The sequence below is a fragment of the Cornus florida genome, unplaced genomic scaffold (assembly GCF_030987335.1).
Source record: "Cornus florida cultivar Cherokee Brave unplaced genomic scaffold, ASM3098733v1 CherokeeBrave_3.0.0_Hap2_Chr06, whole genome shotgun sequence".
NCBI classification, from domain to species: Eukaryota; Viridiplantae; Streptophyta; class Magnoliopsida; order Cornales; family Cornaceae; genus Cornus; species Cornus florida.
Genome location: NW_026775576.1, coordinates 27521094 through 27545439, shown reverse-complemented (window position 1 = coordinate 27545439; position 24346 = coordinate 27521094). Strand labels below are relative to the sequence as shown.

Here is a 24346-nt window from a genome sequence, read left to right as displayed (position 1 = left end):
AAATACCTAAGGCAAAGGAAAAGAAAAAGAAAAAAATAAGAATAACAGACAAATACATATAAGTCTGTACGCATAAATATATATAATGAACTTATAATTATATATATATATTTATTTACAACTAACCATAATTATTACTATTAATTATTTAAAATATTAATAAATATAAACTCCACAATTATACGTATATACCCATATATATATGTATAACCATCCATAGGTATTAACTGTACCCATTAAATCTCCTATCCAAGTAGTCCATATGACACAAACGTTTGGTCCATTACTACTGTCCAAGCCCAACTCCTTAAAATTAAAATGAAATAAAACATTTAATCTAACAAATAATTATACTTAAACAAACACAACATTTAAGTAATCAAAACAATTAAACAAACACATCATAAATAATTTTATTCAAACAAAACATTTAAACACACACAATTTAATGTAAACAATTAATTCAATTAACCATATAACAAATAGCCAAATAATCAATTAAAAATTAAAATGCACATGAAATAAATAATTAAATTTCAATTGTATCCTTTTAAAAATTAGGGTTATTACAAAAAGCTCCCCCAAACACCACCAAAATCACTCTTTGAATTCGTTTGAACTTAGCATTGGAGAATAGAAAAGGATGGGTGCTAGGGCAAAGTTGCCAATTCATTTAATATAATAACTAGGTGGAGCACTAAAGGCGAAATTTGGAGCGCGAATAACAGTAACCATATAAATATAATTGTAAATTTGCAAAGTATTTAGAGATATTTTAGGCCCCGTTTGGGGAAGCTTTCTCATATTAAAAGTTTTTTCATTCATAAAGCCTTCGTGAAAGGAATTTTGTGGAAGGAATTCATAAGATAAAGACGTTTCGCGAGCATATTTCTTAAATCTTCTTTAACTTTTAGATTTTTTTTTTCTTAACAATAATATCCTTTATCCTTAACAATAATTGCAAGCCTCCAATAAAAAAGTGTAAGGTGGTATTGGTGGAAGGCGATGTTAATTGCGATTGTGGTGGTGAAAGGTGGCGGTTGAGGGTGGTGGTGGTGGAATGTGACGATGCCAACCGTGGTGGCAGTGGTGGAAGGTCGCGGTTGAGGGTGGCGATGGTGGTAGCACTGGTGGAAGGTTGCGGTTGAGGGTGGCAACGATGGTAGTGGGGAAATGTGGCGATGAAGAAGATGGTGGTGGTGGTAGAAGGTCACAGTGGTGGTGGAAGGTGGTGGTGTTGGTAGAAGGTGGCAATGGTGGAGGGTGGTGATGGTCGTGGAGGGTGATGGTGGCGGTGGCAATGGTGGTGGTGGCTGAAGGTCACGGTGGCAGTGGTGGAAAATGGTGGGGGTGGCAATGGCGGAAGGTGGTAGTGGAAAGTGGTGACGGAAGGTGGTGGTGGTTGGTGGAGGGTGACAGTGACAATGGTGATGGTGGAAGGTGGTGGTGGCAATAGTAATGGTGGTGGAAGGTCATGGTGGCAGTGATGGAAGATGGCGGTGGTGGAACGAAGAACCAAAAAAGAATATAGGACAATTTTGTCAATCTATGACAAGTAAATGGGTAATTTAGTAAACTAATAAATTTATCCTTAAAAAAAATTAGTTTCTTAAAAGGAGGTTTCAAAAGCAACTGACTTTTCTAAAATGGGCTTATCAAGAAAGTCCATTTACATATGTGTAACCAAACGTCACAATATTTTTCAAATAGACCTTTCAAACTGTTCTTTTGACAAAGGTGCAAACGTTTATAGTATGATTGATAGTTATTTTCAAAAGTTATCTTCGTGTGAGATTTGACCAAACTTTAGGGATGTCATTAAAATTAATCATTATTTTTTTCATGGTAAAAAATACACTTACATATCCACTTTGCTTATTTGGAGATTTGAAGCATGACTTTCTACTTTGGAAGGTAGAAAAATACCACTAGGATTTTGGTAGTAACCTTTACTATTTTTAAAGATCTTTAAAACAAAAGTGCAAACGTTTATAGTATGATTGATAGTTATTTTCAAAAGTTATCTTCGTGTGAGATTTGACCAAACTTTAGGGATGTCATTAAAATTAATCATTATTTTTTTCATGATAAAAAATACACTTACATATCCACTTTGCTTATTTGGAGATTTGAAGCATGACTTTCTACTTTGGAAGGTAGAAAAATACCACTAGGATTTTGGTAGTAACCTTTACTATTTTTAAAGATCTTTAAAACAAAAGTGCTTTTAAAAGTATTTTGAGAAAATTAAGCCAAAACAGAACTTATTTTTTTTTACAAACCAAACAGAACTTATTTTTTTTTACAAACCAAACAGAACTTTTTTTTTTTTTTTTTACAAACCAAACGGAACCATTTTTATTTTTCACAAACCAAACGGAACTTTGCGCACTCCCCATCTTTTCCTTCCTTTTTTTTTTAATTATTTTCTCCATTTGAACAGTGGAGACCGGAAAGGAGGAATTTTGATTCCCTGTTGAAATTAAATTCCAAAACGTTATTATCTATATATATATAGAGAGAGTGTCAACAGAATAGATATTTTTGCATCGCCTCCCATTTTTCAATAGCCCATAATAGCTCCATCTGCGAATTAGGGTTTTTGAGGGCGTTTACATCTTCAGCGACTCTAGGGTTTCGTTATTGTACGTTTCTCCCTACTTATTTTATCTATTTATCTTTCTACTTCTCTTTCTCTCTCTTTATATCGCATTAACACTGTTTTTGCTCTACGTATCAATTTTGTTTTACGATTTTTTTTTTTAATCGTATTCCGGGAATGAAATATATTGCATAGGTTGTTTTTTTTCGTCTTTTATATTTTTAGTTTTTGCATTTCTTCTAAATAAATTGCTGTATTTTGCCCTTTACAGATCTTGATTATTTCTTTTGCTTTCTCGCTTATATTATGATATGCATTGTTGCTTTTTGTTAATGTACTGTTTTCTGAATAAATTTTTGTTTCGATCAGGGTTTTGATTTCAAGGATTAGTAAAAAACAATCAGTTATAGATTTCTGTGGTTGATGTTGACGAAAATTGTGGAATTTGAATCGAAATTTTGGTGTTGAAAGAGAAGTCTTTTGGCATATTAGGGTTTTGAACGCTTTTTGTAAGCGGTCGAGCTGAATTTGTTTGGAATTCTGGACACAGTGTGAATTGAGTTTGAGTATGCGATCTTCATGGGCTGATTCAGTTGCTGCAGCTGAGAACGCTGCTGCTGGCTCTTCTGCTAATAATGTGAGTGGTGAAACCACCAAGGCTCCTGCCCGATCAACATATGTTCCTCCGCATCTCCGCAATCGGCCACCCTCAGCCTCAGCACCCTCAGCGGACCCGCCAGCTCCAGCTAACAGTGGCTCAACTTCTGGAAATGATCGATCTGGGTATGGTGCTCCGTCAGGCGGGAGTCGTTGGGATGGTCCACGGAGTGACTATAATCGACCGGGGTTCAGTAGTGGTGGACGTGGTGGTGGCTGGAACAGCAGAAGTGGTGGTCGGGACCGTGGGAGGGAGAGGGAAGTTAACCCTTTTGGTGATGAAGATGCTACAGAGGAAGTGTTTAGTGAACAGGAGAACTCTGGAATCAACTTTGATGCCTATGAAGATATTCCAGTGGAGACAAGTGGGGATAACGTCCCACCTCCTGTCAATACTTTTGCGGAGATCGACTTGGGCGAAGCACTAAATCTAAATATTCAGAGGTGCAAGTATGTGAAGCCAACACCTGTGCAGCGGCATGCCATACCAATCTCTCTTGGAGGCCGGGATCTGATGGCATGTGCCCAGACTGGTTCTGGGAAGACGGCTGCTTTCTGCTTCCCAATTATCAGTGGAATTATGAAGGGACAGTTTGCACAAGGACCACCCCATGGGAGACGTATGGCGTACCCACTTGCCCTTATTCTCTCTCCAACAAGGGAGCTATCATGCCAGGTGGGTTTATAATACATGACTGTATATGTGTATATGATCTCCTTTCTGGCTAATTTCTATCCAAGGAAATTGTGAACTTTGTGATTTAACTTGCAGATTCATGATGAGGCTAGGAAATTTTCATATCAAACTGGCGTTAGGGTGGTTGTTGCTTATGGTGGAGCACCTATTAATCAACAGGTGTCATTCTCCTCTTCCCAAGCTTTCAGTCTGTTATTTTACTTGAGCTGTCTGTTTGTGCATCCGATGTCATATCATACGTAGACTTGTGATCCCAATAGCTGCATTTTTCCGTTATTTTAGAGTTGAATTGATGGCTTGTTCCTTTATCAGCAGAAACAATTGTGTATTTTGGTTATCATGAAAAAAAAAGTAATAGAATAGTTGTGTTTTATTGGGTCTTCATTTTCTCCTATGTCTCCTATGTCTCTCTTTTCTTTGTTTTGTGTGAACTATGCTGAAATGTCAGGTACAATGATTCTTTGAGCTATTTGAAAACAGCCTAAACTGTCAGGGTTGCTATACTCATTCCATTCTCTATATGTTCATTCATATGATTAATTTTTGTTTATTTTATCTTATTTATTATTATTATTTATTTAATAGGCTTTATGTTCAGATGTAGCATTATATCTGTCTATGTGTAACAAATTAACAATTTGTGTGTGATGGTTGTATAAGTTGTCATGATTGCATGTATTTGCAAGTGAGGTCCTTTGCAGCATTAACTTGTGGACCTCTCTGAATGCTTTGTGTTGGCTTTGGTTATTTACCTAAACCTGGACTTGACATGAAAGAAGGTAGGATCTTCCATATCTTTTATATACAACTGCACAAACACATATCTGTGAACATTTCGGTACACAAATTTGTGTATGTGTTGTTATTGCATTATAGATTGTTGTTAATTTTCCTACTTCTCAAAAAAAAAAAAAAAAGATTGTTGTCAATTTTCCTGATTTTCTTCTATGTAATTTTATTATTCTATCGCATATTTTGTGGTTAATGGGTAGTCTTTGCTATTTTTGCTTAAGTGCGGGAGTTTCAACTTATCTCCATTTACAAAAATTGTTTGGTTATCAAGGCAATGTGACACAACAAGTATAAGGACTTCTTTTGGCAATTTAAAATTTAATGATATATTGATGAAACTTGCAATTTAAGCTGTAATGCAATCCGGGTTAGTAGTATTGGTTGTTTCTTGTGGAGTCAGAATTTTGACGTTAGAGGTTAAAGTAGTTTGTTACACTAAGAAGTTATAATTTAATTGGGAAAATTACACTTACAATTACTTCTCCCACGATGTTTGTCATAATTACAGAGATCTCCCCTATAATTTGAAAAATAACACTAACGTCCTTTGTAAGTCGTAGTACTATAACAATTTCCCCTCCCGATTAACCATTAATGCTAGTTAACTACAGATTTTTTGATGTCCTCTAATTAAACTTTTATAATATTCATTTTGTTTGTGAAACAAATGAAATGACATTTTTGTCCTATATCTGTCGACATGAAATGACTTTAGATACAGTGATGGAGCTAGGAATTTGTTGCGGGAAGAGGAGAGAGAGAGAGAGGGGGGGAGGGGGATGGGGTTTGGCAACTTGGCATATTAGACATAATAAAATAAATTTTTTCCTACTAATAGTGCAGCAAGACAAGAAGCCGAAAAATAAAGTGTAGTAACGGTGCAGTAATCAAAATTCATAAAGTATGTAATAATCCGAGCAAAAATTGCTGAAAAAAAATTCAGAAACATAAAATAAGGACATTAATGGTCCTTTTGGCAACAAATTCTATTTTGCATTTTCGATTTCATATCAAGTAGAAATAATGTGTTTTTTTATGGTGTGATTTATCCCCGAAACAAAAACATGGGGTAAATAATTTGTTGCACAATGTTTCATCAAAAAATGTTGGAATTATTTTTAAAAAATGGTATTTATATTTATTGGCTTTTTTTATTAAAAAAAATTCTCATTACAGTTGTTTAGCTAAACCAGCAAAAACAAGTGAAAATGACTTTTTTTGCTTTCAGATTTAAACTTTTATAATATTCATTTTGTTTGTGAAACAAATGAAATGACATTTTTGTCCTATATCTGTCGACATGGAATGACTTTATATACAGTGATGGAGCTAGGAATTTGTTGGGGGGAGAGAAGGGGGGGGAGGGGGGGGGGTGGTGGTGTTGGCATATTAGACATAATAAAATAAATTTTTTCCTACTAATAGTGCAGCAAGACAAGAAGCCGAAAAATGAAGTGTAGTAACGGTGCAGTAATCAAAATTCATGAAGTATGCAATAATCCGAGAAAAAATTGCTGAAAAAAAATTCAGAAACATAAAATACGGACATTAAGGGTCCTTTTGGCAACAAATTCTATTTTGCATTTTCGATTTCATATCAAGTAGAAATAATGTGTTTTTTTATGGTGTGATTTATTCCCGAAACAAAAACATGGGGTAAATAATTTGTTGCACAATGTTTCTTAAAAAAATGTTGGAATTATTTTTAAAAAAATGGTATTTATATTTATTGACTTTCTATATATATATATATAAAATTCTCATTACAGTTGTTTAGCTACACCGGCAAAAACAAGTGAAAATGACTTTTTTGCTTTCAGATTTAAGTCTTTTTTTTTTTGGAAACATATGCAATATTGTGCAAAACGTAACAAAAATGATACCAAATGTGTTTTCATGACTTGTTTATTTTTTTCACCAAATTGCCAACAAAAACACTAAACAGAAAACGATTGCCAAACGAGCCCCAAGTGTATAAAATTCCTGTGATAAATCTAAATAAGAGAATAAAAAATAAGAAGAAAATTAAAAAAGAATAAAAAGAGAGAAAAGAATGTTACGGCACATTCATTGTACATAGTGCAAGAAGAAAATATTTAAGAAAAAAGAAAAACAAAAATAAGAAGAAAATAAAAAAGAGGCTAATCAGCTGGGCTAGTGGGAAGGTGGTTAGCGAGCTTTTGCTAATTCATTCCAAGTCGGTAGGAAAGAGATTTGAGTACAGAATCTCGCCAATTTATCGAGTCAAGTTGAGTCAGATGATGACACATTGCTGACATCATGAACGTATGGTTATTCATTCCATTAAATATCTATCGTTAATCATTAATCATTAATCTTTTATCTTAGTCAATTCCTGTAACTATTCTGGTCATAAAAATGATAGCCTTGCTGTTATGATTCTACGTGCCATACAGCGGCTGTTTTTATCTGAGGTGCACGGGTATCAAGATCTGAGGCGCAGGTTTGTTTTTAGCGCGGGTTTTTCGCTCAGTGGCTTGTTCTTTAGGCTTTCCCGCACCCTTTATGTAGCCGGGGACTAGAACTATACTTTCGTTTTTATTAGTGATTAGAGTTGGCAGAAGCAATCCCCAACCAAGGTTGTATGTACCTCCTGCAATTTGGACTACCTCATTAACTGGGGGCATGCTCTGAGTAACTTCCTTTCTGGAGTCATAGAAGGGATCCGAGAGATTCTTGCTTTAGTGCAGCTGATCCAAGGCAATGGAAACTAAACTCTTTCATGATCGTGGACCACGGTTTCTATTCAAGAGCATCTGCTAGTCATTAATGCCCAGAATCAATCATCTGTACAGCTACAGTGATTTCATCTTGAAAGTCCAAAAAACCAGGGCTTGCTCTGACCATACATCCACTTGAAATATTCATCCAAATCATGCCTTTTTTAGGAGACTTGCACATTCCACAACAGCAGGGAAAGCCCTTTTCTACTTTCCTCAATAACTTGGGCTGGCGCTTCCCTCCCTTGCAGTCATGAATGGAGGGACGGTCAGAGCTCAGTTATAGCAATTGAACGAACTAGGAAAGGAGCGCAAACTAGCGTATTGACGGTTACTCCAGCTGGTCATAAGTAAGATCCTGCTTCTTCTGGAATAAACTAAAAAATTATAATATATGAGAGAACTTTGAAGGGGAAAAATTAGGGTTTGATTGAAGAAGGGATTGCAAAAAATGAAGAGAAGAGAGAGAGAGAATGCAGGATCAGCATCTCTCCGTCCTTGCTTCTCTTCCTTTGAGAAGTCCTAATATAAGTTGGGGATGGATGGAAATCAGAACATGGTGGGTTAGTTGGGTTTATCATTTGAATTGAAGGAAAATAGGTGGGGAAGTTAGAAAAGTTTGGGGATTTATATGTATAGACATCATGGGACCTGGATGAGATGAATGGAGCTGTTTGTGGAGGTGGGTGAGGGGGCCTAGTTGAAGGAGCCCTTCGGATTTTGCTACTAATAATTTGTAATTACCATCAAGAATTTTTGATATATATGTGTGTATATATATAGGTATATAGTTACATATATATCATGTATGTATCCTAAAAAACTTAAGAGCGAGAGAGAGAATGCCTATATATATGTATTTATGTATAGATGTAATCAGGAAATTAAAATCCTTTTTTTTTTTTTTTTTTTATTTTTATTTATTTTCGTTTATTTTTAAAGCTCTAATTAATTGTTTGTGAAGATTTTCGTGGAATAGTTAACAAGTTCATGTGTTAACTACTAAAAACAGAAGAGCGAGAAATTTTAAGTCAAACTTTGATTGGTTTAAAGGGTGATTTGTGTTTATTCGTAGCCAGATTTTTAGAGATGGAAGGTTGATTTTTAGAGATAGGAACATACTGGTAAAAAGTGAAAATAAGGAGTCATAATAGAGAAACAGTCCTTTTAAGTTTCATTGACTTGTATTATTTTTAATGAAAAAGCATTTAAATAAGTTGTGGGTAAAATGTCATTTTACACATTCTATTAACTGTGTCAAACGGAGTTGACTGGCAGGGTTACTTTTCAAATGAGAGGAGGCCTCTGCAATTAAGGCAAAGCTGAGGTGAGTTAAGTGTGATTTTTCCAATTTATTTTTGTTTTTCAACATGCTAGACTAATTATGTTCATGGAAGAGCATAATTTAGTTGCCAGAGCTTGTACAGAGAGTGGGAAACCGGGTTTCTAAAATGGATTTAGCAAGAAGAGAATGGTTTAAACTAGTGTTATGGGTGCAATTGGAGATTGACTTAAGAAGCACAATGAAACATTGTAAGAAACACATGGAAAATGTTCATAAAATTTTGCTACAACCATCTAGCAAAATGCATTAAAAGGTGGTGTGTTGGAAGTTGGAACTGAGAGCAGGAAACATCTATAACAACCACCACCAAAGCCTTTTTCCCAACTATTTGGGGTCAGCTACATGAATCTAATTTTTCCATTCCACTTTATCTTAAGCTATTACCTCAGTCAAACCACATGTTATCATATCCTTAATAACTCTATCCACGGTAACTTCGGCCTTCCTCTTCCCAGCATTACCCTTTAATATGGGCTATGTCACTTTTCCCAACTGGCGCATTTAAAGGCCTTTTGTGCACATTTCCAAATCATCTCAAGTCTGAACTGATTTTTTCTCATTTTATCTCCAATTGGAACTACTTCAACCGTCTACGAATGTGATCTAGGATGACATGATAGTAAGGAATGGCACTTTAAATATACAATCATTATTTTGATGGAGTATTAGTTCAGTGATCATTGAGTCTGTGCTATTTGTACTGATAGGCTGTTGGTATCGTGTGATATTCGATATATGATTATTTATATGAATTAAAAATTACAGGTCGGAGACTACAATATTCGATATTGATTATTTGATATGTTCTAATGAGTGGTGGTACTTAACAGCCCCTTTTTAATCTCTAATCAGTATAAGTGAAGAGGGTAGCTTGTGGTTTCTAACAGCTATATCATTAGGATTGCAGGTGTGTTATAATTAATGCAATATCATTACATCAAATTTAAACACAATGCGACAAGTTATGAGTTGGACTATCAATTGCAACATTAAATTACATTCACAGCAGGATTTGCAATTATTTAGAAGATGATAAAATTTAAAGATACAATAGATATTAGGTGGAATGTCAGTCTGTAATTGTGGCGTATAAGCTGTAATTTCGAAGCTTTTTTTTTTTTTTTTTAAAAAGGATTATGTACACACTATAAGTCTATAACAAACTACAAGAAATTGATATATCACTTGATTCACTTTCATATGAATTATTCAATGAAACTGAGAGAAGGGGGAACAATGGAAATCATTGTCTTTGTTGAAGCTAAATGAAGTTTATAGGAAGGCATAGGAACAATAAAAGAAGAGAAACATTTACCGGAAAAAAGTAAAAGAAAAGAAACACTTTCCAGTGTTAAATTTTGGGCGATACAGAGGTTTGAAAGGGCTTTCATCTTCCTTTTCCTTCAGAATCCTAACAATTGGGACTTGATAGTAGTAGAGACCATCAAGAGAGGCTTCTTGATCTTCTTTTTGGTTTGTTTGTGTTTTCTAATTGAGAGGAACAACTAACATGAATGTTGACTTGGGTATTTTAAGTTATATTTGATATATTTAGGCTTTGTTTGGATCTTGAATAGGAATAATGTCTTTTTGACCATGATTAGAGGCATAAACCAATTTTATGTTGTATTGAGTATCATGATTTTTGTTCTGCTTTGCACTTTGCCGCTTCCCATTCAGAATCAGGATTGTCTCTTCACTGACTACTATGTTTCCAATAGCTATGCTAAAGAGTTACGGTTAGTCTAAAAAAATACAAGTTTGCCTCTCAACAAAGAAATAACATCTTTCCGGAAGTTCTGAAATAATGTAAATAATCAGAGGAAGCATGAACTAGGTTATTGGTAATTGGGTATCATGTTTTTTTTTCTGATGCACTTTGTTGCATCCATAATTGTAGCAATTCTAACCAGTAGAACATCTCTTAGCAGAGCTGAGTTATTTGTTGCTACTGTGGAGAGTACTGATACAATCAGAAACTATCTTTACCAGCAGCTTTAAATTGTGGTAGTGTCTAATACGAGGTGTAGGGTTTGCATTATTGTGGAAAGTGCAGCTTTGGAATAAATTTATTATTTATTATCTGATCTCTAGGAATTGGACAATTCCCTGATGTCTTTGTCCCAAATCATGTGCCATATCTGATGTCTCATCCATCATTTTCTTTACCCTCATCCGACATCCTATATATGATATATATTAATATATAATGTAGGTGATGCCAACAGTATGTGTAGATCAATTATTTATAGAGGAGAAAAGAAAAGCATGATTATATTAGTTGGTGGTTGGATGGGTAATTGACAGTGGTCAACATACTTTGGACTTATGCTATATATGCAAAGACAAAGCAGAAGTTATCGATTAGCTTGGGGCTGTTGTAATTTTGGGTTTAATCACAGTGGTTATTTATTGGGATTTCATGCTCAAATTTTTATATCTTGTGGGGTTTACCTAATCTCTTTCTAGTGTGGCACATAGCTTTTCAGGATTTTCTTTGGGTACTTGCTACATTATCTCTTTGCACAAACTTTTTGGCTTCCTGATTAATGGCTTATTCGATACTTGAGTAAATGATCACAGATTGATGGGGCCATACAAGTGTTATCCTTGAGCAATTTATTAGGAACTGAAAGATATCCCTGTATATAATTTAATAACGTATTCAGTGGCGGTCCCATTTTCACTGGTCTACTTTCCAAATATAATAAACTACAGGCATTGCTTTCTTAATTTTCAAGCAGAAAACACAAATTTTTATTCAGTTATATAGTGTGAACCCAGTCTCTACTTTCTAGGGTAAACTTGAGTAAGGACTACTGCAATTCGAACAGTCATCATGAGTGGGTGGCCACACTTAACATATTTCTTAACTCCTTTAAGAAGGAACTTTTGTAGTTTCATCCTGAATTTTTATTTTGACTTTGAATTGAAATTGAACAGATGGTGACTGAAGCTTATTTTCCATATTTTTTCTTAAATGTCAACTTAGTCTATTGTGCTCTTTTGAAATTCTGGTTGCATTTATTTTCACTTCATTTACTCAGATTGTGAATCATTGATGCAGACATCATTTATTTATATTATTCTAGGTTGTGGTTTTCGGGTTGGCTGCATTTTAATTGTTGTCCTAAATTCTTCCCCCTTCACTCATCAACTGATTATATATTGTACTTGGCCAGCTCCGTGATCTGGAGAGAGGGGTTGATATACTTGTGGCAACACCTGGACGATTGGTGGATTTACTGGAGAGGGCTAGAGTTTCATTACAGATGATCAGATATTTAGCTCTAGATGAGGCAGATCGAATGCTGGATATGGGTTTTGAACCTCAAATAAGGAAAATTGTGCAGCAAATGGACATGCCTCATCCAGGTGCAAGACAGACAATGCTGTTTAGCGCCACTTTTCCAAAAGAGATACAGGTTCGTTTTATTTATCTATTTTATTTTACTTTATATCTTTATTTTTAGGCTTGTCTGGCTTCACAAAGAGTTCTATATAACCACACGCCACAAAAATATAATCCTTTTTTTTTTTTCCTTTCCATACCGGTGGCTTGATGCTGCATGGTGCTGCTATTTTAGTAATTTAACTTTTTGTTGGGGCTTCTGATTACCACCAGATATACACACTTGTTTGACGCTGTAAACTTGTTTCGTACTTGTACTGCATATTGATTGCATTTTTTGACCTGCATTGAGACAGTTGTTTCAAATGTTCTTCCCCTCCCCCCCCAGCACACACACACATCATGCAAAATAGGCAGCTTTGCTATAGTTATGTGCATGGAAGCCATGGTTACTTCATTTGCATCTTTGTGACACGTTTGGAACTTTTGATTGTCATGCAGAAATTGGCTTCTGATTTTCTTTCAAATTACATATTTCTGGCTGTTGGAAGAGTTGGTTCAAGTACTGATTTGATCGTCCAAAGAGTTGAATTTGTTCATGAGTCTGACAAGAGAAGCCACCTCATGGACCTTCTTCATGCACAGAGGGCAAATGGTGTTCATGGCAAGGTAATACTAGATATAAAAAAGGCCATTCTTTATTTGTAATGTGTGGTTTGGCTTGATCCTTTGTGGAGTAGAGCATATAACCCTGCCTATTATTAAATTACTGTATTGGAGTGTACTTGTGGAATCAATGGATTCTGTGTTTGATCCTCATTGGAGTTGCCAAAATTTGGGTACGAGGTTTGTACATGTTACAGCGGAAGGACCCGAAGAGAGTGGCTGGAGGAAGGGAAGGAGAGGACCTGTAGAGAGTGAGAGTCGCCTCCATGTCTATAGAGTGAGTGGATAGAGAATTCCTAGCTCATAAATGGAGGAGGGAATTGTCACTTTTACTCAGAAACGTATTGTCACTCTAGAAGAGTGACACTTCTACCATAATCTCTTTTTCACTCTCTTCTCAAGTATAGAATTTCTAGCTAGAGGTCAGCACCTACATGGTCAAAGGGAGACAGAACCACCCATGTAGTGCTGATGCACATGCTTTGGTGTGTTTGTAGTGGCGGGATCCCCATGGCATCACTCTCTAGCTAGCACTTCACTCTTGGGCCTCAAAATTACAACCTCCTTGAAGCCCTTTGGAATGACGTGTCAAATATGCTGTTGTGGATGATGGCTGCTGTTAGAGGTCTGTCCCACATCGGATCCGGATGGGAAATGTAATGGGTATTAATGGGTTGGGTGTTAGCCCTAACTGAGAACTTAAGTTTTTGGGTCGGATTGCGAAGGACCTGACCTATTACAGTTGATATAAGAGTTAGACCGAATCCTTGATCCAATGTCACGCTAAGCGCCTGGCCAGAAGGTGTCCGGGCCCTCACCCGGGTAGGCAGGGTGGCCCGAGCCGTAATGAGGGTGTTGCAAGGTCGGGTGGGGGAGAATATTAGAGCTTTGTCCCACATCGGATCTGGTTGGGAAATGTAATGGGTATAAATGGATTGGGTGTTAGCCCCGCCTAACATCTTAAGCTTTTGGGTCGGATCGCAAAGCACCCGACCCGTTACAACCGCCCATGTGGTGCCTTTGTATAAAGGGGTGGGACTTCAGGCCTGCAACTTCATAATAGGTTCTCTTAGATTTTATTATATGGACATTTTTTTTTTCTTTTTATAATCAATATTGGCAAGTGAATTTCAGAAAGTCACTCTCACAACATTTTCTATAAATATCTATAAACCATTATGGATTAAGTTATTCTATTGTTGATCACAACAAAAAGTGCGAAAAATGATTCAAAAATTACTTCTGAAGTGAAAGTTATCCTCAAATAAAAATGACATTGGAATGATGAAAATGGGGTTCAAAGAGTAAAGAAGGGTGATATTGAATTCTTACTAGAAAAGAAAGACAGAGAAAGGTACAATTTGGTAATGGAAGTCAGTTTTCTTAATGCTTGATCATTTTGGAAACCTACCCTTCTTTATTTTTAGCCTTGTTTGTTTCCTCAGTTCGTAAGCTAACTAAAAAATCCTTGACCTTTTTCTGGGCTCTTAAATACAATATTCTTACTTCTTTATTCTTTTTGGTTAATGGGCGGGATTGTAGTTCTACTGATTGTCTTTTGGATTTTGTTGATAGCTTAAAGCTATAGGGCCATCCTGAACGACTTTTGTTTTCTTTGGGAGCGAGTGTCTTTTATGAAATCAATCTTGTCAAAAAAAAAAATTCCTTGAATTTTGCTTTTTACTCACATGATTATTGCTTTTTTGTTTGGTATTGCAGCAAGCTCTGACTCTGGTTTTTGTGGAGACAAAGAGGGGAGCCGATTCACTGGAACATTGGTTGTGTATGAATGGTTTTCCTGCTACTACTATTCATGGTGATAGATCACAGCAGGTACATTTGTTTTACACTTTTGACTCTAAGCATTCTCTTATGCTGGGTTTTGATACTGTGGTGTATGTCAATGATAGAAGTACTTTATTTATTACTTAACTTGTACAGTGTATGTTTGGAGTTGCTACATGTTTCCGAGTTTCCAAAAGAATGTTTTTGTTTTGTTCATGTCTTTCTCGAAACAGAAAGCATGCTTGGCAATATACAGATATTGCCTCCCCGTCCCTCCCCCCCCCCACCCCCCCACCCAAACCAAAAAAATTTGAAACAGATTAGGGAATAACGTGTTTGGTAGTGAGATGTGTTTCAGGCTGTACACTAACGAATAAGATTACTTTCTCCCCATTTTGCTATTTGAATGATCGTTTTCTACTAAATTGTGAAGTATGAGAGCTCTCTTTTTGGAGTGAACCTTAACCTAAGCATAACAATTTCTTACTCGGATTCTGAAAAACCAATGATTATTTCACATTTCATTTACTTCCATTGGTTTTGTAAGAGCATCAGAAAGTGTTTTTTTATTTTCTTTTCTTTCTTTCTTTTTGTGTGTGCGAGAATCTGAATTGCCAAATACGATTTTAGCTTTAGTTCAGCTGATTCATTATCAGCAGTCTGCCGTGAATTCGTTGGGTAAGTTCTGTTAGTTCAGTTGATTCATCATCAGCTATCTGCCTTGACTTTTTTGGGCACATTCTGCTAGTTCAGCTGATTCATTATCAGCTATCTGCCGTGACTTCTTTGGGCTTGTTCTTGGAGGGTGTCACGCCTATGGGCTTCCTGTGTTTATTTTGGAACATCCTTTACAATTAGAGTATTCTGTGCTGAGGTTCATGTTGGAAGGTCGTGGAAGAGTAGGATAGTGCCATGTTATCTTGTGAGGTATTATTCAGTTATCTGCTATGTAATGTTGTTCAGAAAGGACATGGTATGCTTCACTAAAAAATACTGCGATGCCAGAATGTATCACTATCACCTCATCAGCCAGTGAGAAGACTTTACCAACCAGACCATTTGAAAGTATCATTTTGATCATCATAATCATCATCATCGTCCTTGTCTTAATTCCATTTGGATGGATGGGATTGGCCAAGTTTCAGGACTTAGATCACACTCATATAAATAGAAAAGCTATATATCTCAAGTCATAATAACATATTCAACACAAGCAGTAGTTGTTAATTTTTGTACAACAATTATAAGAAACACATCACAATTATCAGAAGATAAAATGTTGCATCTTTGCTCTTCTAGTCCTCCTCCATAAAGTTCATGAAAATTTCTTCATTCTTCTCAATTCCATAGCTGTTTACAATTGGCTCCTAATACAATAATTTCATCGTCATCCTCTTTATCATGTTTGTTTTGTTGATACAGCTGATAAATAGTTGGATCTGTCTATCTATTCAGCTGATTAAGATTCTAAATTAAACACAGTTCAAACAATAAATTTGCATTTGCAGCAACTTTAAATACTTTCCACATCTATACCAAACATATCAACTGAAGTGGTCACACTTGTTCTGCACGAAGAATAATTTGGAAGTCAAGGATTAGCTGGAAACAAAATGAATGTGTCACTGAAATCAGTGATTACTAGAAGATTCAATCAATTAACATTGTAAATTGGATACAATTGTTGAATGATCTGAGAAATTACCAGTGTTTATTAAGTTAAATTTGTACTCCATTGATCCATAATAACTTCAATCATTGTACCACCAACACAATTTCCATATGCTTTTATTTCTTTCACGTCAATGGCCTTAGATATTTATCACCAAACAGATAAATAATCAGAAGATGGATTTCATCAAAATGAAGTGAATTGAAAAATTGAGAAAACATGACTCATTTGAACGTTCAGACATCTCACATAATATAAAAAAAAGGCTAATTGCAGCTGACTGCACAACATTGTGACTTGCCTTTCAGTAGTACGTATTTTTTATTTCAAATGTTTGTTTATATGGTTAAATTTGTAATTTAGTTATGTCTAGAATTAATTCACAGCTAGTTCCTATCTTGGAAAATTTTAATTACTGATGGAAGTTGGTTTATAATTATGATGCTTTGTGATTTGCAAGCATAAAATCCTGATGGGAGTTTCTATTATGATGCTTTCCAATTTGTAAGCCTAAAATCCTGTTGGAAGTTTACATTTATTTTTGAGTTTCTAAGTAGATTCACTATAATTTTGCCGAGGCCATTTGGATCTTTAGTCCAGGATTTATTTGTTGTTTATTTGAGTTGAAAGTGTTTTTTCTATATATTTTTTTCGCAAGAAACTTCTACGAGTTAGGAGCGTTTGGGCAGCTAGAGATGTATGTCTATATCTTTGTTTACTATACAAGCAAAGCTGTTTTGATTGAACTCCTCAAATGTTATTCCTCCAAGCCAAATGTGAATTTGGCATATGCATCATTGTTTGTAGGGTAAATACACTGACCTCCCTAAGATTTGGCCTAATTATACAGAGGTGTTAAGTTTGAAAAAGTTACTCCAAAATCCCCTCAACTTTGAAACTTGGTAACTAATACCTCCTCCTGTCCAAATTTTCATTAGATCTGTGAAAAAAATTGGGCGTACTGACAGAGATGCCCTTCAACTCGGTGAAATGACCTCAAATGGAATTGAAAGTACAAGATGTATCCTCCTCTCTCTCTCTCTCTCTCTCCACCCACCCACCACCGTTTACACCGACCTTCTCTCTCTAAAATGAATCGCAACTCATGAGGCCAGATCTGTGAGAAAACTAACTGCATACATGTACATCCATCTTTATACTATCGGGTAAGTGGCTCATATATCTCCACACAGACACACACACACACACACACACACATATGGGTCTATTCTAGTGCTTGTTCTGCATAACCATAATGAGTATATCCAGGTATCATAGCAGTCCAAGACATAATACAGTCTTCAGTAATATGAATAATTCCATCTTGCAATCAACACATTCCAATATGGAATATCTATAACGGGAATTTTATCAAACAGAGAACGAGTATCGTCGAATTCACCGCACTTCATATGCATATCAATCAAAGAAGTCCCCACAAACAAATCAAACTCCAACCTAGCTCTCAAACTTCACCCATTAACAAATATTCCAAAATTAACAGGCGGTATGTGAGAAAGTGTATACCCTCTTCCTACATTTCCCAATCGTAAATAATGAGAATTCAAATACAAAGTAATTCATAATGGGTCATTTTTGTGGAGATTATGGAAGTGCTTTTACAGAGGACGTGATTGAGTCTCTTCAGAAGGCCGAAATTGTTGGAAGCCAAATGAGGAATTGTGTAAGAAAAGGATGCGTAATTAGGTTTGTAAAATGAGGGAAGGGTCTTTTGGGGTCAACATTGGAAGGTTTTGCTATGGCTTTTAGAGCAGAAGAAGCAGACACTAATATTAGTCGTAGCAAACATAGTCATTTGTTCCTCCATGTAAATTTTTACACATATAGCACAATAAAACACCAGAGTTTTAGAGAGTGGTTTTGTGTTTAGCCAAATGAGGAATTGTGTAAGAAAAGGATGAGTAATTAGGTTTGTAAAATGAGGGAAGGGTCTTTTGGGGTCAACATTAGAAGGTTTTGCTATGGTTTTTAGAGCAGAAGAAGAAGAAACTAATATTAGTTGTAGCAAACATAGCTCCTCCATGTAAATTTATACATATATAGCACAATAAAAATCAGAGTTTTAGAGAGTGGTTTGGTGTTTTTGGAGAGAGGAAGAAGGAGATTACATCTGATGGCTTTGTTGGTGCCTTTGATAGTTTGAATCCAAGTCTTTTTTGCCAGGTTTGGTCATCACAATCAATGGTTGCGCTTCGATTAGATATGATTGTAGAGCAAAGAGAGAAATATATAAGACATGTCTACAAAGAATGGGGTTTGGAAGTAGATGGAGGAAGTGGATTGAGACATGTCTTTCGTCTGTCAAGTTTTCAATTCTTGTGAATGGTTCTTCCGTTGGTTTCTTTGGTTGCACTCGGGGCATAAGACAAGGTGATCCTTTGTCGTCTTTCCTTTTTCTTATTGTCATGGAGGGCTTAAGCAGACTTATGCTCAGGGCAGAGGATCTTGGTCTTATTAAGGGCTTCAGGGTGGGTAGAGATTTGGTCGATCAGGTCGAGATCTCTCATTTACTTTTGCAGACGATACCCTGGTTTTCTGTGTGCTGATGTGTCTCAACTCCGATATTTGAGGTGCATCCTGGCTTGCTTTCAGGTGGTTTCCGGGCTAAAGGTAAACGTGGCTAAGAGTGAGCTTGTCTTGGTAGGGAATGTTCAGGATATTTCTTCTTTAGCTGCAGTTCTTGGATGCAGGGTGAGTTCTTTTCATATTCCTTATTTGGGTTTGCCCCTAGGGGTCTCTTTAAGGATAATAGTGGGGAGTTGGGATTCAGTGATTGACAGGTATGCAAAGAGGTTGGCAGGATGGAAGAAGCAATATTTGTCTAAGGGGGGTAAAGTTACTCTTATTAAGAGTACATTATCGAGCCTCCCCACTTATTTTCTATCTATGTTCCAAATCCCTTGTTCCGTTGCGGATAGGATTGAAAAAATTCAAAGGGACTTCCTTTGGGGAGGAAGGGGTGACGAGTTAAAGTATCACCTTGTCAGATGGGAGCAAGTTTGCAAGCCTATGAAGATGGGTGGTCTTGGCATTAGACGTTTAGTTCCTTTTAATCAAGCTCTTTAGGCAAATGGTTATGGAGATACGGGGGGGAAAGACATCGCCCTTGCCCAGGTTAGTCTCTTGTCGGTTTGGGGAAGAGGTTGGCGGTTGGTCTACACATCCGGTTTCTCTTGTGGGTGGAGTTGGGATGTGGAAGTCCATTTGGAAGGGATGTGATGCCTTTTCTGCTCATATTAGATTCAAAGTTCGTGATGGAAGTCACATTCATTTTTGGGAAGATCTTTGGTGCGGTGATCAACCACTATCTCGTACATTTCCTAGATTATTCAGTATTACGCCTATGTAGCTGATTGTTATCGTCTTGATAGTAGTGGGATTACGTGGGACGTGCACTTTTGGCGTTCTTTTCAGGACTGGGAGTTGGACGAGGTATGTGTTTTTTTGGATCTTTTGTATCGACAGGAGGGAGTTGGTAGGGGTAATGATGAATTGACATGGGTTCCCTCTTCCCACGGTCGGTTCGAAGTAAGATCTTTGTTCTCGTATCTTTCTAATTTTGATAACTATGTTTTCCCGTGGAAGACCATATAGCGATCCATGGCTCCAACTAGGGTGGCTTTCTTTGTTTGGACTGCTGTTTGGGGTAAGATTCTGACGATTGATAACCTGAGGAAAAGCGGCAATAGTTTTGTTAATTGGTGTTTGCCTATGCAAGAAGGATGGGGAGTCAGTTGATCACCTCCTTATGCATTGTCTTGTGGCGACTGTTGGAATCTTATTCTTGGATTGTTCGGCATGCGTTGGGTAATGCCACGATCTACTAAGGATTTGATTCATGCTTGGAGAGGTTGTCGTGTTAGAAGGGATGTACGTGGTTTTTGGAGAATTGTCCCACATTGTATACGGTGGTGCATTTGGAAGGAGAGAAATAGTAGAATGTTCGAAAGGAAGGAGGCATCTATGGCAACGCTGAAACTTTACATTCTTCGTTCTTTTCAATTATGTGAAGAGTTCTTGCTCCTCTTTTGATGATTTAATTATTTTCTTGGATTCTTTGGGGCTTTAGGCCTGGTTCCACGCTTGTTTAAGGAATGCGTTCCCCTCTTGAACGCCTTTTTATTTTATTATTACTTGTCAAAAAAAAAAAGAAAAAAAAAAGAGAGAAATTTATGAATATGGAGATTTTTCCAGGACTTGACGGGGAGAAGGTGGCTGTACGGTTGGAGGAGGGAAAAAAAAAAAAGAGAGAGAGGAAAGAAGAGAGGTGGTGGAAGACGGTGGTAGAGAGGAGAAAGAGAATGGAGATAGGGAAGAAAGAGAGGAGAGGGAAATAATTATAATGGTGGACAACTCGTCATTGTAGCAGTGTATCGGAACAAAAGGACAAAAAAGAAAAGAAAAGAAAAGAAGAAAAAGAGAAGAGATGAACACCTCGGGCTTGACTCGACATGGGTTATGCTTGTGTTCATTTGTTTAGTAAATGAACTAAAGCTCAAACAAAATTTATAGGCTCGTTTATTAAACGAGACAAGCTAAAACACTTGGCCACTCGGCTTGTTTGTTTGTGAACAATCTTGGCTAATGGTTTGTTTTAGGCTCGTGAAAATGTTTTATATATATATTATGAAAATATATATTCATCCCAAATACAAAATCCCAAAACTTTTATTCTCTTACACATGTATGAGGCCCAACCCAACCCAAATAATTTGGTCCTTTTAAAAATCAAAACCCAATTAATTAAAGCCAATGATCCACCCAAGCCCATCCTCTATATATACATGTACCTAACCCCTTTCGAGTTTCCACTTCCATTCATGCCTTTACACGATCAAAATCATCAAACCTTAGCCGCCATAGACAACACTGGGTTCACGTTGCTGATGGTCACTATGATCCATTATTTTGTCCGTTCACTTCTGTCTTTATCTCTCTCTTTCTCAAAATAATCCCAAGGTAACTTGAGGTTACAATTTGTTTCTTTCACTGAATCATCTTTTATTCAATTTGATTATTATGGGGCTGCTTTTAAAATTTCATGGAGTTTAAACCAATTGTTTATCATTGTTCTTTGCATTTCTAAACGCTCAATGGCGTTGGCGTCTTCTATCGATTATCCTTTCTTTCTCCCTATTTCTCTCAGCTCTCTAAAAAAATTCTCCCTCTGCTCAAAAGGTGTCCACTACATGAGCTGTTAAGCCGAGCTCGAGCTTTGTGAAACATAGATGAGTCGAGTTTGGAAAATATTTTGAGGGCTTGATTCGAGGTCAAACATCCTTGTTGTTTAACTTAGTCTGGCTTGAACACACCACTACTTGGCTCGGCTCATTTACAGCCCTAGATGTGAGGAAACAACTAAATAGTTATTTTTGAAACACAATGTTTGTTTATTTGAATGAGACGGGTTTCTAGAACAAATAGAATGTATTTGCAAAATCTATAGACAACCTAATATATATGACCTTACCTAGATGTTGTGAAGTCATTGGAAACTTCCTTTTGCGGTGTTTGAGATGATATGCTTTGCAAGTAATGTTTCTTGAACATTTGCATTGGTGAGAAATTAGAAGCGCTACACTCTAAGGGTGCCATGACCGTGTCGAAATGGACACAGAAGCATGGGACATGGCCGGACATGTGTCCAGGAATTTGAATATATATTTTCAGGACGCGACTTGATAGGTTTTCAATTTTTGTTTTTTTGTTTTTTTGTTTTTTAAATGGTGTTCCAATGTAATTTTAAAACATAATACGAGTTAAGTAGAAAAATAATATTAAGTTTAGAAAAAAAAAAATCCAGCTAGCTCCAAGTTGTAAAATAGTGATTTTATTACATTGTATAAAATCAGCAAAAACAATTTTTTGTGTATATAATAATTATTTTGTATATATATTTTTTGATAAGTAAGAATATATTAGAAAGCGTTCACAAAAGGGGGAACGCATCCCGAATACTATACAAGGTCCAAAGCCAAAGAAAAGGTCCCAAGGAACCCAAAAATCAACAATTTTGTCTATAGATTTACAATTTCTCCCCATCACCCAACTAGCAAGAGAACTAAAATTTCAAAGCCCCAGTGGAAGATTCCTCCCCCCAAAAAATTATTATTATCGAGCCGTTCTTTCCTTTTTTTTAAAAAAAAAAAAAAAATAAAAAAAATTGTTAGATCATCGTGTCTTTATCGTGTCGTACTTCTGTTTTTATCTGTGCTAACATTTTTTCGGTGAATGGATCTCAAAACTTCATAAAAAAAATTTCTTTCAGTTTCAGAATCAGGTTGTTCTGCTCCTTGAATGCAGATACTAGGGAAAAAGGGAAAAAAGAAAAGAAAAGAATGCTCTTAGTTTATTGTGTGGCCTTCACTCTGTACCACAACACTCGGAGGAAATGTGTTCATTTTGTTGATCAAATTGGACATATGGCTGTGGAGCTTTGCATATTGAAATAAAATTAATTAGAACAATGTTTGGTGTTCAAATTTCATTGTCTGGTTGATTACTTGCCATAAAATTTTCCGGCTTTGAAAAATAGGTTGTATCCAAATTATATGGTTTCAAAGGTACCATGAATTGCCTTGTTTTGTATTTAGTAATGATCTATGGGTCCTCATATCGAGCAATAGGATTTGTAAGTTACTTTATGTTTTTATGCTTATGTGATTGCCATGCATAGTTTTTATTGGGTAATGTATGTCCTAATCATTGTTAATTTTATTAGTTAAGAATCACCTATGTTTTTGAATTCCAGCAAATTAGCTTTAAAACTCCTGATTTCTGTAGTTCTGTTGTATCTTCCTACATTTTAATTTGCCATCAGCTGATTATGTTACATGCACAAAATGCTCCGACCTTTTCATTGGACATGCACTTAAAATATATATTTAATAATTCAATTTTATTTAATTATTGCTTCAAAATGGGTGAAATGCCTATATTGAACACTATGTTAAATAAAAACATTATTTTACTTGAGGAAAAAAATAAAAATATTAAATAATATAAATATTTAGCCGTGCCCATGTGTCCTTCTGTATGAGCTTTTGACATGTCCGTTGCATGGATACATATCAATATCCAACACGCATACCCGAGTCCATGTAACATAGCCAGCAGATACTACTACTCTTTCTGTGTGCTTGCGCATGTGTGTGCGTGGTGTTGTGCTGTTTCAAGGCTGCTAGTATCATAGGTTAAAGTGCACTATTGAACATTTCTGTCTATTTTGACAATGTCTGCAGGAAAGAGAACAGGCACTGAGATCCTTTAAAAGTGGTAACACTCCAATTTTGGTTGCAACAGACGTGGCAGCACGTGGTCTTGATATCCCCCATGTTGGACACGTGGTCAACTTTGACCTTCCAAATGACATTGATGATTATGTTCACCGTATAGGACGGACAGGCCGAGCTGGGAAATCTGGGTTAGCTACTGCCTTCTTTAATGAGAACAATTCCTCAATGGCCAGGGCATTATCTGAGTTGATGCTAGAATCAAATCAAGAAGTACCTGCTTGGCTCTCCCGTTTTGCAGCTCGATCTTCGTTCAGTGGTGGGAAGAATCGTCGTGGGGGAGGTCGGTTTGGTGGTCGTGATTTTCGAAGGGACTCCTCTTTCAGTAGGGGTGGTGCAGATTACTACAGCGGGGGCAACAACAGCGGTGGGTATGGGGGAGGATATGGTGCCGGGGTTACAAGTGCATGGGACTAGCGTATTTACATCAATTTTTCTCTTTTAAAATAATGGTTCTTGGTTAATGATATTAAACTTCTCACTTATTTTATAGATCAACTTTTTGCCTTCTTTTTTCCCCATTGTTCTGGTAGAATTTGAAGTCTTATGTTCTGTACTCTTAATTTTAACTGTTACAGAGTGGGGGTTGTATGTTTGGCATTGGGACTGTGAAGATAGAGGTTCATAGTTTTGACAATATGGTAGTGAATAACTACTAGCAGAGTAGGGGTTGCTCATGTAATCTTTTACACTTCAATTTTTTATGGTGATGAGTTGTGGAACA

The 24346-nt window shown here is 36.4% G+C and overlaps 1 protein-coding gene across 1 annotated transcript; it reads left to right on the top strand.

Moving 5' to 3' along the window:
* Window positions 1-2460: 2460 nt before the first annotated feature.
* Window positions 2461-24346, top strand: LOC132311239 (DEAD-box ATP-dependent RNA helicase 37-like). The gene is made up of 7 exons (XM_059809067.1): window positions 2461-2645; window positions 2972-3935; window positions 4032-4115; window positions 12017-12259; window positions 12688-12855; window positions 14572-14685; window positions 23572-24346. The coding sequence occupies exons 2-7, from the start codon at window positions 3171-3173 to the stop codon at window positions 24037-24039; spliced, it is 1842 nt and encodes a 613-aa protein (XP_059665050.1). The 5' UTR covers window positions 2461-2645; window positions 2972-3170; the 3' UTR covers window positions 24040-24346.

Coding starts and splice junctions, on each gene's coding strand:
- LOC132311239 (XM_059809067.1), top strand. CDS start 3,171: ATGCGATCTTCATGGGCTGATTCAGTTGCTGCAGCTGAGAACGCTGCT. Junction 4,116..12,016: donor GAGCACCTATTAATCAACAG/GTGTCATTCTCC, acceptor GTACTTGGCCAG/CTCCGTGATCTGGAGAGAGG. Junction 14,686..23,571: donor ATGGTGATAGATCACAGCAG/GTACATTTGTTT, acceptor CAATGTCTGCAG/GAAAGAGAACAGGCACTGAG.